General features: G+C 42.5%; 1 protein-coding gene and 1 long non-coding RNA gene across 7 annotated transcripts in view; one reads left to right on the plus strand and one right to left on the minus strand.

Moving 5' to 3' along the window:
- The window catches only part of spir (spire type actin nucleation factor), a 251696-nt gene that overhangs the window by 130872 nt on the left and 101704 nt on the right, over nt 1-19120 (plus strand). The window contains exon 1 of one of the 6 annotated variants that reach the window (XM_022788434.2): nt 15991-16129. The exons of 3 other annotated variants lie outside the window; for them this stretch is intronic. In XM_022788434.2, the coding sequence (XP_022644169.1) occupies nt 16112-16129 (18 nt within the window). In that variant the 5' untranslated portion in view covers nt 15991-16111. 2 more of the 6 variants (XM_086976894.1, XM_086976893.1) reach the window with 2 other exon arrangements.
- LOC147758757 (uncharacterized) lies at nt 405-15860 on the minus strand. Its single transcript, XR_015318672.1, has 4 exons — nt 15723-15860; nt 13280-13373; nt 9988-10038; nt 405-9305 (listed from the first exon to the last, which is right to left on the minus strand). It is a non-coding gene; the product is annotated as an uncharacterized LOC147758757 (long non-coding RNA).

Genomic DNA, 19120 nt, shown 5'->3' on the forward strand with positions numbered 1-19120 from the left:
GACAAGCTGGTTTCTGAACGTCTTAGACAGACTGGACGTTAGGTAACTGACTGCATAACTTGATATGAATTATTGCCGACCGAGTGGGTTGGGAACCGACGATCAAACGCTGACAAGGCTGGAAAAGTCCACATACGCACGTGTACGTGTAATACAATCAATCTAGTCACTAAATCCTGCAAGGTATCACCCGCTGCTTAGAGTACTTTGACTAGTGGAGTCGACTAACTCAGTCAGATCACCGGAGAGTTATTACAGTTATAGCTGACAATAGCTGTAGCTGGTACCATCGCCTGATCTCTTACCTAGCGTAACTCAGCGCTGAGTGAGTCGCTTCGTGTCAATCACAGCCGCATAGCCTTCGCCATAATATCATCAGCAGTAGCCATTACCAGCTCCTGCCATCGCCATTACGGCGATATATATACGGCGGTAACCCTATGGTGTTTGGACCATTGCCATTTGAACTATTCTAAGGTAAAAATTATCCGGCCCGTTACATAACAAAACTGTTGGACTAACGATCTGCTTCAATGGTCGCCGGAACAGGGAGCACGTTTTATAGTAGTGTATGTAATTTTTTTTAATATAATTTTATAATATTACTTTATTATTATAAACATAATTATTAGAGATGCGCCTGCGGTAATTCTGTTTATTATTAATAATCTCGAGTAGTGTACATACAAGTGACTTGCAGTTGTGTGAAATTAATCTAAATATTTAATAAAAAAAAAAAATTTATTTCCCCAAAGAGATAATTTATGACTCTTTGATGCTATGTAGTATTATCGTAATTATTTAGTGAAACTACTTGGGACATATTTAAATTTATCTGTAGTTTTGATATGGTCATCAATATTTTATTTGGCTGTTATGTCTAATCATATGGTAGCATAGATGAGGTGTGGATAATTATCGGACGCTTTGATATTTCACTCTATCGATCAAGCAATAAATAAGCACTCGTCGGCAATATAATCTCAGCCATCGCACTGCACTATCATACAGACCGACCGACCTTCAAGTCCATACCTCAGATTCAAGATATGAGAGATCATATTGATTATTCAATGTTAGCGGCGCTGTTGTATCGGTAGCAAATTTTATCCAAAAAAGCGCCTGATCCTGATGCCTTCTGGTACGGCCTCGAGCGTTCACACCTCTACAAGTCGCTTTTCGATCGATTTTAGCTTTACTATAACTATAAATGGGGCTCAAATACAAGCTCCACAGTTTCTATAATTCACTGCGTCGAGCTTTCGTCAAGTCAGATCAAAATTGGCCCTGTACAAAGTTACATGTGGGTCGTTACGCTGGCCACCGTATGTCTTCAGCCACAAACATGTAAAGGGTCTCCCAGATATTACCATACGGGTACGTGCTTATAGCAAATTCATGAAAAGCGCATCATCAAAAGTGATTGCTGCCGCTATCTTTACCTCCCTTGCTTCGAAATGCTAAAACAGTTCAATTATGCACGATCTCACGCTCTCGATTTGTATGTCACCTAGTCGGTCTTTCCGTCCCTCTGAACGCCTGAATACGCTGCTATAGATGGAAGACAATACACGCTCTAGCCAGCTACAACAACGCGCGAGCCCAGCATCGAGTAAAGAACCGCTGGTGCAACGATATTTATTTCGTTATATTGTTCTTCCTTTTCGGCGTCTCCTTCGCGTCGTTTTCGGCTCTACGCGGAAGAGGATACTATTGGAGAACGCCACTTGTATACGACCCGTGACGGACAGGCATTAACGGCAACAGCTTATTACACTGAATACATTGGATAGGTTTAGCCATGTCATCAAAGAACTTCAAGCCGACATCCGTAAAAATAAGAAGCGATCCAAAGAAAAGGAAAGAAAATAGAAAAACAAACGACCAACGAACGCAATATCTCGAAATTACTTGCGAGGCGTCGCTGTCGATACATCTAATATGATACAATCTGTAAGCGGCCTTTCGGGCCTGTTAATCACTTTGTTCTATTTTTGTGTGTCTATAGGTATATTTCTGAACAAAATGTCTGGTTTGGTCTGTACGATTTAAGGTACCGCTCCATCTGCTTGTGCAATTTGGAGGTATTGTCGCTGTCGCAGTGTTCTCCCATTAAGCGTTAGCTCATTCGATGCTGTTTCAGCCCCCCACAAAAACATAGGTGATTCCGGTTTGTTGTACTGATTGCTAACAGCTGTCCTATACGGTATATGCTAGCTGACAATGAAACAAGCTTAAGCTCTTTAAGCTCATACTTCTATTTCAGTTTAGGATTTCTTTAGTTTTTACCGCGCTAAGGTTCGTTACGCGGTGTTTCATCACCAACCAGTGTCAGGATGTTTTGAAGCGCACTCCGCTTCTCGTAATTCCATCACGGGTTTCGTAGGTCGTGAGTTCGAGTTAGCGCATGTACGTACATCATTAGCCATTAATACTACAGTCCGTTCTGATCAGAGTTTTTGTTAGCGGATCGGACGACCATAACAGAAACGATCAGTGTGAGCTGAGTACGGACAAAAGGAAATAAGTGATTAAATGGTCAAAAGGAGAAATCTACGGATGATAATGCCTCAGAGCGAATCGACGATTGACCATGGCTGTTCTGGCACTATTTCGTACCAGACGTTCAGCCCGATTGAATTCCTGCTCGATAGTTTTACACTAGATTATATCAGCGCAGTTCTTGTGCACTACATAAGTGAAGTTCACCAATACTGCTTATACAGTTTCTATTACATAATATAGATTCCACTGCGTTTTGAGGCAGGGGATGGAGGATGGCACGGTAGAAGCGATCCTACCGCTCAGCTTTATGCGAAGACATCTGAGTCGGTTATTGGTTAGAGACTGCGTTCTTAAAAGGCTATGCTAAGCGCATGTAGACTTTGACTACTTCTATGGTCGACTTCGTTGCCGTCAGTGCTGCATAATTTCAAATTCTCCGATTTGAAATCGGCATGTCAGATACGTGGCTGTTTGCCGCGTCCGCACAGGGCCCGGCTTCTTCTTCGTGTTCTTGATGGCAAACAAAGGTCCAGGAAGCAGTTTAGGATTAGAGTGACTCTCATGGTTATGATCGACATCCCCTCAACAGCGGCTGGCTGTGACGACGGGAAATGGAGCTTGTCATATAATCTTCGACGCGTTCGTTACGTTGGGGTTGCCTACGATTAGGCTGTATTTACTTGTTTGAAACGTGTCTTCTTTTGCCATTTGAGACGTAATGATAATACGGCTTCTCTAATACATTGATTTCTCTACTTTGTTAGCGCTTACCCCAGGTACTTATTTGTGTTAGAGCTAATGTTAACAGGGGCTTCTAAAACGGGAACAAGTAATAATTGATCAAGCAGTTTCATAGCATTAAATACTAGTGTTTGCCATAATTTTCAATGGACCTAAAAAATCCTTTTGTGTCATCTCATGTCCGTAGAACAATTACGGATACTAAGGGTCGGCTGTCTGTTATTTACCGGAAAGTTGGCGAAGCTGAGGCATAAGAACACTACATAGCCATCTATGCCCAACCAGAGGTATACGTATAGATAATAGATTGCGGACGTTGTCATCTAGTAAATAATGTAGTGTTTTATTGAAGATTCGTCGTTAACTAGCTGAACATTAAATGTGTTATTTTTGCCCCGGCGGATTTTTGCCGCATCGCGCACTCCCCCCTGGCGTGCGCAAAATTTAGCGCTGTTAGAATAATACTGGACAGGATGACAGCGTTGCTTAGTCTCTTTTGTTCCTCTCCGCTTTGGCTGTTTATATTGCCACAAATGAGAGCAGACAAACCCCAGTCAGTCGTGAATTGCTCCCCTCTTCCTCCCCTCACACACACTCACACAGGGTGCTGACCAGCACAGGATCGGTGCCATCCAAAGCCGCCGCTCAGGCACTTCCCATTCGATCAGTCACCGTTTCACACAAAAGTATATATATATATATATATATATAAATTTCAACAAAAATAATTCTGATCAATATACGATGATATGAGCTAGCTTGACGATTGGTACTGTCCATCAATTCGATATCGTTGCATTTGTTGTTACCCGTTCTCTCGAGGGTTATTTCTTTCTTTCGGGGGAGGCAGTGCCAACAACGATGATAATATCGATATGATAAGAACAACGATACAACAGGCAACCGATATACAGTACGCTTGAATTAATGTCAATTTTCACATAGCGTCCGGACACATTCGGTCACTCAGATGGCCAAACAGCAGATGCAGCTGACCAGAAATCAATTGATTGATCACAAGCAGGTAATCATAATCGCCGCGCTGAACTGCGAACTAAACTCGACAACAATAACGGACACAGATTGATCAGGATTAGCAAACGCCCTACTACGAGCTTTCCTCACCGCGGCCACGTATAATTTCGATTAGCGTTATTGCTGTTAACCCATTGTCAGTACCTCAACGACTTATCCAGGCAGTTTCACGCCTTTTATCCGTAGTGTATATCTGATGCCGGCGTCGTCGTCTTCTTGCTCTGTGTCCGGTGGCGTGTTCGTCTGAGGTGGCCGAAACAAGCTAGGGCATACCTTCCTTTTGTTCATCCTCGATTCCTGATTCATTAGTGTAACGTAACCATTTCGATAATGGCCTCAGTGTACTGGTTGAACCGACGTCGGCGCACAGCCGTAGACGGTAGGAGGCTTCGAAGTCCGTCTTCGAAGCTACTAGAGACGCCACATTGATTAGCTGATTTATATACATGTTATGCATAACGATATAATATAGTAATTATGGTCGAATAAGCCATACGAAATCGTCTTATCTCTACCCCTTCGAGGCAGATTCGTTGTAGTAAAAGGGGGGAGGGGAAACGGGTGTTGATTGATTGATTGATTCGTAATCTGGCTTCAGATCGAGTTCTTCTTCTAGCACTATGTTTGCTCAAAAATTGATTTTTCTAGGCAGCGAGGAAATTACGTCACTGGACAAGTGTTGGATAAGCAATTATTGATCAATACCACCGCTAAGCTTAGGCTACTTCTGACCATTATTATAACGATCATTGTTATTGTGTTATTATTTCCACATAGACGGGAAGGTGATCTGTGTAATTATATACAAGGCGCCGTTGTCTAGCTAGTGAGTACGGCAACTCCTTCAGACACACATGTGTGTATATATATAGAAAGAAAGAATACAATGAATCTTTGTTAACCGGTGGATGTCTGTACTCTGCGTGGACATTCATGCTTATTATTTTTCTTACGGTAACTATCCAATGACGATATAGCACTTCTGTGATTATTACCATGATTACCTTTCTCACAATTCACTGCTCTGTGGATGCTTGTTTGTCTCCAGAGGCAACCCACTGTGAATTTGGCGAGTTCAATAATAGCAGCAGTATACGTCTATCCGAGCAGTATTCGAGTCACTGTCAGACTGTCGCGCATGGTTGACAAAATAGCCCAGACAGAGTTGTGCTTGTCGCCACTTAACTATAACGGAAGTCGTTCACCCAAGCGTTGCTATGCTTCTATATGATGCGCATGTTTACCATGTTGTTTGTTTTGAACTCGGCACGGAAGCGTTCGCGCCCATTGTGAGACGTTACCTCTTACCCATTCAGCTGCCGCAGCTCGACGTCGCGGCACCAAAGATTACACAACTCAATTCAATGACAACGAAATCAAAAAAAGGCAAAAAGAGTTTGATAATGGTGTTGAAACGCTACCAACAACGTATCCACTTGCCATTACCCTCCTGCTGAGTACTATCAGGATATAACAATAATAACAACAATCATATGGGTACAGTAGAAGAGAAGGGCAAAAAGGGACTCGCAGAAACTACTGACCAATCAACCACTTTTTTACCCGCTATCTACCCGCTTGTTGTTGTCGTTCTACTTCAACTGTCCATTCTTTCTTCCGTTTCTCAAGCTACAGCAGCAGAAGCTGATCTAGGGGGCTGGGGTGGTAACTGGAAGAAAATAGCTGCTCGACACGCTACCGCTGGTGGAAGTTGCTGGTCTGGTTGCGTGTGTCCTGGGGTCTGGGTTGGGGGAGAGGTGGACGGAGAAAAGGAAAATACCGCTTTCTATGACTTGTCCCTTGACGACTTTCGTCGTTGCCGCTGCCACCACTTCATCGTTTTCCTTTTATTCTCATCTCGTTTGCTACACTTCTTCCGTGAGCAGCAGCCAGAGTTCGGCGGTGGCTGAAGGTGGCGATGGTGCAGCATCGGCCTCCCAAGCATCAGTAACCGCCACGGACTGATGGTTATTGTGGTGACGGTGGTTCACTTCGACCGGGTTGCGACCGCAGAGGCAGTAACGGACACAGGGGCGGAAACCCTTCGCATTGTTATCCCACCAGCGTCCACAACTACAGTTACTACGCCTGCTTTAGTCGTCCTTTTCCCGGTTGTGTGCATGCTTTAGCTGGCTGGCCGACTTTGTGAACGCAGTTGAAAAACTGCTGCTCATTGTCATAAGCCATTGCCATTTCCATAATCATACCGCGTATAGACTGCGCATGATTTGCCTATCAGTCATGTCATTGTCGTTGTTGTTATGGATGATGTTTTTGATGAAGATGATATCCATTCTATCGCTGAAGCTGTCGCTCCATGATGATGGAATTGTCGAAGCTCGCACTGCCGCTACGACAGCAACTTGTGCCGTCGACAGGCGTGTCTATAGACGGTCACAGTTTCATTCAAATCGTCGTTGTTCCTGCTCGTGGCGTTGCTGTCATGATTATTTGTGACGACGTTTTCGGTTCGGGCGTGTATGCCAGCCGCTCGTGCGGTTACGTGTATCCGACAAAAAGAGAAGGAGGAATTATGCCAGATGCGCTGAAAAGCGGTGGCGATGCTACAACGCGAAGACGGATGGAAAACAACAGGAAAAAGCACTACGTTAAGACCTCTACCTACAAGCGACCTCTGTCCTAACCTTAACCTAGCTCCAGTGCGCAAAAATTAGGTCCGGTCGCTACTGGCTGGATGGGTAATCAACACTAACAGACTCTGAGAGGGTTAAATAATCGTTACCGTGATTATTATGATTAGAAACGTCTGTGTATCGCATGTGTGTATCCGTCTTTGTTTGAAATGTCGCGAACAACGGTAAGTCAAAACAGATGGTGAGGAAGCAGCAGCCCAATGACAATACCGCCAGCAACGGGGAAAATATGAGCGATCATTAGTTGGCTACTGTGGTACAATCGAAAGAGACGTATTACGAAAGCTACAAGCACATAGAGAGTAGGTAGATTTTTACAGTAAGTTCACAGTAAGTGTATAGAATTCTTTGATTCCTACAGCAGCCGCAGCAGCTGCCTTGCAGTTTGATATATTCTTTCATTCTTTGCAATTGTTGCCTGTTATACATTTTTATCGCATATTGGTCATATGTGGTGCGATGGAACGGTGAGCGATATAGCCATTTTTCGCTCAGAGCAAAATCTGTCAAACGTTCCAGACTGAGTGGGTCTGAAGGGATGACAATAAATAGGTATAACCCGCTTGTACCTCACCTGATGATGCACAGGATTGCATGAATATGATGCAGGCACCATACCTTCCTGAGTGATACTGCCAAGGAAGATAAAATTAGTACTAAACGAATTGGCAACAAAGTAAAGATTGGTTTATGACGAAGTCTTCACAGCACGTAGAAGGTCGTTGTTTATAGAGTTTACGTGATAGCTATGGCAGGTCAATATAACAAAGGTGCTTAGCAGATAAGCGACATTCACGTTCCTTTCTGTTCAGCGCTATTGGTCACCCAGGAGGTGCCTGAGACGCGAAATCAAACGACTAATTTTGTCTACACTTGTAGCATAGATAAGAAGCGATTACGTCAACCATTTTACGCGGCTTATTCAAGCGAAATCAGCAATATCGACCTGGTGACAAAAGCAGAGAAAAGTGAAACAAAAAGATGAAAGGAGAACCCTGAATTGGCTTCTCGTTGTTCGATTAAAGTCATCCCATCGGTGTTTTTTAACCGACGGTTCAGCTTCATTTGTCGTCCCAACGAGACCCGGGGCGATTAGGACAACATCTTAATATAAACCTTACAAAGGCTAAGACACTCACGCAAATACCCACGTTAGGCGTGGATGAATCGGCACTAACCGTGACGTCACAATCCTACGATGAACAACGATTTATTAGTGAAGGCTTAGCCATGAAAACAGCGACAGCAGCAGTACCAACGGGTACACGGGGTGCTGGTACCCCTCCCCCCCCCCCGTGTTTAGCCGTCTGAAAATCAAAACAACAACAAAACTCAATGACGACATTTACCTGAGAAACTTCAACAAAGCCACTCAACAAGGCAATTGATTATGTGGCTCGTTTGCGTCGTCTGCTGATTCAGTCGTATTGAAAGCGTTAAATAATGGCGGCAATGACGCCGATAATAATAACGATGATATCGGTGATAGTGTGTGAGGAGTTGACTATCTACGATAGTAGCGTTAAGACCATAAGCCGATTTTACCGACTTTAGCGAGCGTCAAACCGCCAACGGTGTCGCTAGTGCTGCTGCTCTAACAGATACAGCTAGATTAGCTTAATTTTGTACCAACACATAGAATAGTCAGTTAGATGCTGTACTCGCCCACTGATAAACAACAGTGTGGGGCTCGTTAGTTATTCTCATATAGTTACTTATTATGAGTTTTTTTTTTGTCGTAGACGTACTAAGTCTCCCGCAATGATTCTTTGATGCTCATGATAGTAATGACAACAAATAGGTGCATGACACCGGTATACAATCGTTTCGGTAAACAAATATTATGCGGCTTTTATAATTGCGCATGTCATGCGTTAAACACAGGTGATTTGGTGCATTCTTAACAGGCCTTTGTAGCAGACAATAAAGCCAGCATGGTACTTTTCAGATAATAACTTATCACTGAAACCATGCTGATGCGATCGGCTCCGAATAGTATTGCCTAATGATAAACATCTTGCAAAAAATAGTGAACTGCTCGTATTGTATTGGTCATCTTCTATATATATATACACCTATATAAATTCAAACACACATATGGTATGCTGCGACTGCTTATTGCTCTCGTCACGTGTTCGATACACCGACGAACGGTAGTAGCAGTAATAGCCCGAACGTCGATGGTAACCTTGTAATAGTGAACTTAATTCGAAACAAGTTAAAGCTCTTCAAACCGGAACTCCGTTATCTTAACGTTTCGATGATAAGATTTCATACGAAACAGGCGTGTCTGCGCGTATTTGCTGGCATCGTTCCGATTGAGCAGATCCGTCCTCTTTGGCATAATCTTGTTTTCCGATAACAGAGCGCCTATCGGAAAGTAGAAGGGAGGAAAAAATGAAATTGTAGCAGTGTACCGGTGTTTTACGACCTAACGTACAGAAAGAAGTCTGTCGTTAACACTATAATTTAATTTATCTATAGACCAATGAGATGGCCGGTGATTATCAGCCATGCACATACTGGACGCATTGATACAATGCGATAAGACCACTTGGGATAACATAACGACAAAATTCAGACGGCTATCTCTGATTCGGACAATATCGCAATACCTTTTAGCTGTACAGAAATCTATGTAGAGCTTGTTTTTGTATGAATGTGAACGAGACTTGTAATGTTGAACGTAATAAGAAAAGCTGTACTAGCCAACAAAGCGGTCAATTTATATTTATCAATAATTATTCATATCGATAATTAAAATAATCTAAACCGGTGCGGACATAGATAACTTGCGTTCAGACAATGGCTAATGGCAAAAAAAAAACGGCAACAAAGATACTGCGACACTTTTAGTCGTAAGGAAGAAAGGGAATTATAGCGTTTCCACACATTACAGGGTGTTCTTATTTTGATTATTAGTGAACAACACATTGATTGCGGCCAGTTGAAGTCTAATCAAAGGAACGTGTGCATGTGAGTATAGAAAAGTTTAACTACAGAGGGCAATATTTATCATTTTGTTTGCATGAACGTTTTATTGATGCTTTACCTGTATTGGCGGACACTCGCAAAAAAGGTGTCCATTTAGCACTGGTAATAGCTGGAATGACACAGAAAATACGTTAGTGTTCTTACATTTCCACATAGACGACCCAAGGATGTCAGGATTCTATATGAATAATTATAAAATTAAAACATAGGAATAAGCGCATATATAGTGTTTTCTACTGTAGAATTTAACATGTATTAAATTGTAAATAAAGAGCATCCTGCCAGCCGCGTCCATCTGTTTACCTGTAGACAAAACGAAGCCTAATAAATAACGAGTACGAAATGAAATCGTAGACGTTGACTTTCAGGAAACAACCCTTAATCTCAATGCAAAGCCGATCTAGCCATTTCCTTAAAGATGACATGAGCTACCTAGTCTTTTCGTTTTTTTCTTTTTATTAAATAAAGATTATACTTATGAAGTGCTATTCCGGCGATCTATTATTCGTATAGAAGCAAATCAACCATCGCTCAATATAGCGCGCCTCATAAACAGCAGCAGGATCATCATCATTACGGCCATCAACATTATCGTCGTCACAATCGCTGCTAGCGCTATTGCCAATTCAATTGCTTTTAGTATGTTTCCAGCTTTTCTTTGATAAACATATGTACAGATGGCATAATCTTTAAATCCGAAGGCATGTATATGTTTTAGAAACGATCCGAGAATTTTCAAAGGCCAACTATTATTGTGTTAAGCCAACTATTCGGCCCGCTCAGAACGATTCCCGCCGTTCATGCCACCGTTCCATCAAGTATCTCCCCTTCATTCTTGGTTTTCGCTGAACTTTCGTTGTCTTATGGCGTTTCATAGAAGAACGGTTACATTGTAAATGTACGACGCATTCGTCACATGCTGGGGTAAAGGCGAAAGAGCGCTAATCGCCGTTATTCCAGTTGGCGATGAGGCTGCCACTCTGCGCCTTTATGACGGAAGGATCTCGAAACAGGACGACAACAGTCATAATAATAAAAATCAGATGAGGAAAAACATGAGTCTTCGCGCATAAGTATCTGCATGCCGCTGGCAGGCATTCGTTTCGCACCTGATCACACATGCATTCGGCATCGTGCTGATACATACATGCTGACGATATCCGGGAGGAGGACGAGGGGGGTGTAGTTCGTTTTTTGTCGCCGCATGCGCATAAGGGAAATTGCTGTGGAAAATTAGAAAAAAAGAACAAAGCGTACACGTGTACAAAGCAGGAAAGATAATGATCCTCTGTGCTCGAAAATATGCCCTGTCACGGAACGTGGACGTAGGACAGTGGATGTTATGTATTTGATGCAGATCCTTCCAGTTTCAGTACCGCTTCCACCTGTTCCACCGATGCTACTATTGACGACAGCGTTAATAGTAACTACCATTGTCGTTACTGGATATATGTGCGTATCTCTACTGTCTCTGAACTAATGAGTGGCCGGGCTGCGGGGAGATTTGAGGGCATAATAGAATAATGGTTTGACCGAGTGAGTGATCTCACTGGCAGGGTTTAGGTCTGCGGCTAACAATGGGAGGAGCGCTGGCGATGGGCGATGCCTCCGGCTTTGTGGCCTTCCGGTTATGTTTAATCTAATGCGCTCGCTGCACAAGTCAGACGAACAATGTGTGGAATTCAAGCACGACGTCGCTTACGTCCTCTCTCGGGATGCAGGGTCCGCCAGGCCTGGACGCACGGACGGTCATATGAACGAAAGCAAAGCATAGATCATAATGCTGGTTTTGTGTTGATGAATACTGACGGGCTATATTAAACAGCAACTTAAACTGCTATCAGTAGCGTTTTGTCATACGATTTATTTTGGTCACCGCCGAGTTGCTAAAGCGAGACTAGACTTCCTAGGCGTACGTGTAAATTATTGTCAGAACGAAATTACTTTACAGTCAGTGAGGAAGCTAGTGCCGTTTGTGTTGACATTGTTGCCCTTACTTATTAATGGCAAATTTTGGACCGACACTTTAAATATCCTTGTTTGAAGTTGAAGAGTGCTTCTAGACGGCGGATACAACACGTGTTCAGCTTTAATGCGCAGGGACCGTCTTCGACTTAGACAGGGGGCGGGGGTAGCAGACCGTTTTATTTGTTTTCTTCATTTTAATAACTGTTTACAGTTTATTTGAACACCTCTGTTTGATTTAACTATTTTCCAATGTGTTCTTCTCCCAATCGGTGGATCGTAACAAGTGCAACTATATACTCATTTGCGAACTACGAAAAAACCAACTGATATAGATGCCTTGCTTCTGCCGACAGAATGAACGGTGCAATTTTTGGTTTTTCGAACCCACCAAGACCGAATAGCCACTTCCTTAGCTTGGATGACTTCGCGACAATGATGAAATCATTGTTGTTCGTGGTATTGGCGTTCTATCCTGTTGTCTTCCCACGATTCTCCGTCTGTGTGCGCCGGTGCTTGCGCGACTAAAAAAATAACGCTAGGAGCTCAACCGTCGCCGTCACCGCCGCACAGCCGCAAAACGTACAGCGTATTGGGTCAAGATGTAGATTCTAGTGACGGCGCTATGAGCAAACGATAGTTTACCGTCTGCTTCATCGTACAAAACAAATGGGCAACTTTTGTTGATTAACTTCGTATCCAGGTGCATCCAGATCGTTAAAGATCTATTCAAAAAGAAGACCTTCCTCTTTACGCCTCGGTCTTTTTTTATTCAAGTACATCCACGTTACAACATTGGTAGCTCGATAAGCCAATTGGATAATTCATTTCTATATTTCATCCTGTGCATTATTAGCGTTGTTAATAATATGCCTGCCGTTGGTGTTGCTTACGGAAAGGATTACTGAAGCGGAAAGTTGCCCCTGAAGATGGCGTTACTAATGTTACGTCGAAATAGAAGGATTCTATTTTTTTTTTTTTTTACCGGGCTCTAGATGTCCATGATTTATTTATCGCTGTTGATGAATGTTGGTCTTACCGATCGACGGCTATCTGTAAAACGTCGTTGAGCTACTCGAACACGTATCGTCTTGACCTGAACCAATTGGTTCGAAATTTCTAGAAAATATCTAATTTGCATCAGTTTTTATAACGATAGTACACGCCTCCATCATACCTTTTTGCCCTCCTTATGGGTTACACCGACGCTGTTCTTGCCTTTTCATCTAATTCTAATTTAATTTAAGCTTGTTTATGTCGTTCTTTTCGTTTTTAGTGGGTGCCTGAGACACTGAAAATTAATTTGCAGAATATGAAGCGTCTCCAGTAGCCTTTCTGCTTTATTTGGCTGTTTCTCGAATAGTTCATTTTAAGGGAACGCTTGCCTTTCGAGATGAGGTAACGGAGTCGAGCGCATTTCCATGACACCTAATAGCGGTTCGGCCTGACGCTAGGTTAGCCTGCCAGCTGCCGACTAACCTTCTCAAAGCAGCACAGAAACAAAGAAAAAAAGCATTTTGTGACCAAAATAACAATGGCTAACTACTACGACAATGGCAACAACACACTATTCAATCCATCGACGCCCATAAAGCTACAATATATACGTATACGTTTGGGGTTTATTGATGCGATGTTCATGCAAACTGACCGCAGCTGTCATCGACTCTAGCGACCATCAGCCTTTTATAATTTTTTTCATGTTCGACTCTGCCCTGTTATCATTATTATTGGTGTTATAATAGATTCCAGTGGCTTGACCGGCCATCGTAATCTTATCCTTCTCAAGTAGTATTTACACCGCTTCGCCCGAGACAAGCGTCATTATCGAAATCAACTAACGTCTACTTTCAGTCAAAGAGAAGTGTTATTTGTAGTCACGCATTTTAACGTTTTTTTCATCTGCGCTATGCCGGGTTTTCTTTCTACGCTATTGTGTGGTAACATCGACGGTCGTTGTTGTTGTTCACAACAACAGTTAACTACTAAGGAACTGCATTCTGAGATAAAGCGAGTCTGGCTTTTATAGGGAAATCGTCACCCCAGTCACCTGTTGCGTTGTATTCTACCCGCCAGCGTGGCCGCCGCCGCCGCCGCCGCTGCTGTTGTTGTTGTCGGCGCACGTCAGCGGGGTGTTTATTCGATGACGGCGGAGGTATGGTGCTATTGTTCAACCCTCGTAGTTGAGATCTGATAGCGTTTCGTGTCATGGGACAATAAAAGATCTGCCGCAGCTGCTGTTATGTTAGTTGTCAAATGTTAATAATGTAATAGTAGCATTCTAATAAACGCTTCGTGAGACGGACGACCACGCTGCTGGTGGAAATGCTATCGACTCACTTTATTTGTAAAACAAAATCTCGCAGCGCCGCAGAATGGAGTTATTAGAGAAATTTAAGCCAGGGATCCCATTTGTGCTTGCATATGATAAGCTCGAAAAATTGTTTTTTTCACTAGGAAAAATACGTTCGGTAAACTGCATTATGTTCTCCTGATTAACATTTTCGTATCTGTTTCTTTCATTCAGATGAGCGTGAATGCCCGTTTGTGACATTACAAACAAACGAGAGTGGCATCTCATTTCGATTTTAATTAAAATTATATATAATGCTTTTATATACGAGTGTTGCGTTAAGACTTCCATGTGTCCACTGCCTGAAATACCTAGGAAAATGCTACGTGCAGTGCTGCTACATTGAGCTAGATTTAACCAACTGAAGCAATAGATCAGAGTGGCGAAGTATTTTTTTATGATTTCTCAGTGTGTTTACGCGTGTCTTACATATATAATTGATGAGAAGATTCGTACCCGTATGAATTTTCGCTCTGTTATGTTCGTATATTTTCAATAACGAAAACATTTACACGAGAAGATTGTCTGCCCTATACACGTCTACAAAAACCTGCTACCTGTTATTGAACCCGCACAAAAACTGCTTGATGGACTAGACCTAACGTGGCCTTTCCGAGACAAAGCAGCACACGGTCTCTCCTTCTGTGGCTTTTTAAATTGTGTAGTGTGTGTGTGTGTGTATTTACATTGACGTCGTTCAGTGCATATTATTACAATGGACAGTGTTATCATTCATAAGCCATTTTTCCACTAGTGAATGAACAGCTTCTAGTTATCGCCGGATTAGCTAAATGATGCTCGTGCGTCTTTGATGGGAGCATTTAAAATAGCCCTAATCATTTCAGTGACTCATTGACATTACTTTGATGACGGCCGTTACGTTACGTTGCACCCACCGTAAGAGCAGCTGACACAAGAGATACTAGGGAGACCTTTGGCGTCGAGTGACATTATGGTCAGTAGTAACAGAGGCAGGCTAAACTAATAGTTATAGCATTGGTACGTTGTGTATCAACGCCAAGTATACTATCGTGATCGATTATGAATGGTAAGATATAAGGTCGGGAGATGCGGGTTCGTCACAGACTTGTAAGACATCGTGTTCACGCAGCGCGACCAGCAGCAGTAAGCTCGAAAGGAAAATATTGCATACACTTTGATCATTTCGATTAGTAGTCTAGTATACAGTGAGAGCTACGTTCCATATACTAATATATAGATATGCACACCATTTGACAGTAAATTTAAGTAAAAAAAAGTCAGATGAATACAATGGTGGGCGTACAGGGGAACACGAGAGAAGGAAGCTGACGTGGTACTCTCCTTCAACAATAATAGACATTAATAAAATGAAAGACTGTGCGAGCAAGCGTACGAAGCAAAATAATCGATTAACTTAATAATTAAAAATAACTTTACCCGCTCTCCTGTTCTGGTCCAATTTGGATCTAAGCCGGTAACGTTCGCATACCCACCATTGGCCGCTGGGCTTCGTTGGTAAACCCCCGTCGTTGCTGTCTCCACTCTGCAGCTGCAAAATCTACTCAGGTTACCGGCATTGCTATTGTTACCGCAGCTGTTGTCGTCCGTTCGCTGGTGTTTGTGTTGATTAGTCGTTAGTGGAGCAATGAGTGCCACATCGCCTTATTCTGAACGATGGGACTTCTCACTAGCCACTGGACGTGTGCAAGGGCATGGCGGTGATGGGCCCCACGGAAGTTCACGTCGACGACCCGTCTCGCCCATATTTGATGTGGTGTCCGTAACCGGTTAACAGCAGTTTGGTTTGTTTAGTCAACGTCGGAAGAAAAATCGCGGCGGCCGTTCCGCTAACGATCATCAACGACGGTGGCCCAGTGACACCATGGACAGCAACGAGCACGTGAGCACCAATGTTTCGCGTCGGCTGTAGGTAACGCGAGTGAGGGCCCAGTGGTAAACTGAAGAGGAAAAACAGAACTGTTGGCTTGCAGGCGGCATTTTACATAACGCCATAGCATCTAGGCTAGAACAGTGACCTTTGTTGATGTATTAGTAGCTATGGAATCGTCACAAACAGTGATGGTTATTTGATGGTTGTTTTTACTCGCTCCGCTGCTGATAATTGCAGAGAAGTAAATTCAAATACTTCATTTCGTTTAGTGATCGCTTACTGGATGCCAAGTGGTATGTCGCTGAGACCCCTTATAATGGTATTATACTGATATATAATGAAATTGGCCCTGCGTTTTATGCTCGTGCTACACAAAGCAGTTATATACCTCTAGGTGATTGTATAAAGCTAACTGTGGACGATATGCGTAGACGCTGGATACGTAAACGTTGTTCGCGTGTGTGTTTGTTAGATTAAAAACATTGCTTGTCTCTGTTACCTATGGTAATCGTTTTAACACGTTGCTTAATTTCTATTTACTTAGGAAAGTATTACTTTTTACAAGTGTTGTGCCCTACGATAGATCTGATTGCTGATATCCCATGGCCCAATAGACAGAGCGCTGGCTCAACAAAGTAAAGCTGCTGGGTCTGAGTCATTATCGATTCATATCAAATTGTAACAGTAAGTTATATCTTCCGAATGTTAATAGAATACTGACGATATCCGCCATTAAAACTCGTCGGGTCATTTGGAATCGTTTTTTCAGGACTTCAGAATACACTAAACAAATCCAGATCAACAAATAGCACTAAGAGAGATTTAAAGTCAAAGTTTGTGCATAGCATTATTCGTAAAAAAAAACGTGTGTACGTATTTCTGCCCGCCGCTCTTTTGCTCATAATAATTCTCAAGTACGAGTTGCCGTATCGCTCTTAAGTAGCTTCGTAACGAAAACGCGATAACGGGATTTATTTCTCTTGACTAAATTGCTATGTTTTTTATATGCATAGGCGTCTTCGATGATCATCTAATGATATGTTTAATGTTCCGCTGTGCTCTTAGATCAATCAAAACAAGAACTGAAAAGAAAAAAAATCATTATCCGTTGCCCATGGTCGAAATCGACTTGAACAATTGATTGATTGATTGATTGATTGGTTGATGCGATTAACTCTGGAACTACGCTAGGGCGATACCAGCCACAACTGATCGGTTTTGTGGTCAGCTGGTTAGCATGAAACGCACCCGTGTATACAAAATACTCATGTTGATTTGGCAATACAGAGGCTGCCGCCATAGCTATTGTTACTGAAATGGTGATTGATATCCGTTGAGCGACCCTTGTCCGTTGATAAGCTTTGATCAATCAACTAATCGGCAGCTAGGTAAGAATTTATGGCGATCGAACTGCTTCGTATTGTCATCGCGTTAACTTTTCGTTTTACTATTGAGGTCGCTTTGTTTTCTGTGGTTAAAAATTGATATTGGTACTGCAACTACGATAACCGCGTCTGCGTTTACTGCACTTCCGCCTCGTCAAGCATCACCGTGTTGAATGAACTGCTACCACCACAACAACAACAGCAACGACTATAGTTTCAGTAACTGGCATTATGCTTAAACGCTTCAACAAACTGAAGCTTCGAAACCAATTTTTCAGTGCCTTCAAGCGTCTTCTAATTTACGGAACGGACGTGGCGCGCCATTGTAGTCAGCCGACGCCATTGATGTTGTTGTGTAACATGGGCGTCTCCACCTGTCATCGCTCACCTGCTACCATTTTTTTCGCTGATGCCACTACTGCACTACTGATGCCCCGTCACCAACGGCTTCATGAAACCAATCAATGATACTCTATGAAGTGCTACCAAATATGGAGATCCGGTACACCTTCGCGCGCAATAGACGAAGTATATAGTTAGCTATTAATATGGCTCGAAACAACGGAAAAAGCCTGCTCGTGTCATGTAATAATCACTTAATTGTTATCACAGCGGTGCGACAATCAGCGTCTTCATTGCCGTGGCATCATAACCACAATTTTTAAGCCTTAATGTTTGCCCCGTCCATTGTTTTTAGATGCCGCTCATCGATGTTCGCCACAACGATGACAAGAATGTTTGACTTTAAGATGCAAATAATCACACGCAGCGTCTTGAGAGCAGAGAAGATCATGCAGCGAGAGATAACGCAATGCTATGGAACAAACAGCCCGAGAGCAACGTCGTAATTGCCACCGTCAGATAGACACTACGTAGAAATAAATGGGCAGCATCGGATTAACGTGGGTTTACTTCAACCGATAGAAACCAATTGAAGAATAGCGAATATATCGATAGAGAAAACAAAAGCAACAACCATGCATAGGACAGGCGACAAAGATAGCTTATCAGCATATATATATATATATTATATAATATTCGTATTACTGAAGAGATCAGTGTGACCGAATGGCGTGACTAATGTATTACCGATACTAGAACATTTTGTGTTTCTGCTATAATGTTACTAGTCATACAAATTTTTAATGATTTGTTTTTATTAAGCGATGATCGATGACAGCCATTGGCCGACAGATGGCGAATGAAGTGATCAGTGATTACGGTGCCATAGACCTAACATACGCGTGTCCTACATAGTTTAAAAGGGCTCTCCTTCGAACAACTGTGATAAATAGTATAACGAAGAATAAAAACACACACAGTAATAACAATGTATAGAAACGGTTGTATTAACTCGTGCACCAGCTTAGCTATTGCTCAAATGTGGATAAATATTAGATTGACTCCATTTGCTTCGGGACACCGAAAGCAGTCTTTCAACGTTTGTCACCTGTCAACAAAAATTCCCGAACTTCCCTTTCAACATTAACTTACTTAACGTATGATACACGTTTTATTGACTTTAGTGAAAACCTCCACAGCCACGATCAACGGCTTAGTCGAAATTTTGTGTTCCATCGTAAATTGTTCCATTTATTAATTACCGTCCCTCCTT

The sequence above is a fragment of the Varroa destructor genome, unplaced genomic scaffold (assembly GCF_002443255.2).
Source record: "Varroa destructor unplaced genomic scaffold, Vdes_3.0 BEIS01000001.1, whole genome shotgun sequence".
NCBI classification, from domain to species: domain Eukaryota; kingdom Metazoa; phylum Arthropoda; class Arachnida; order Mesostigmata; family Varroidae; genus Varroa; species Varroa destructor.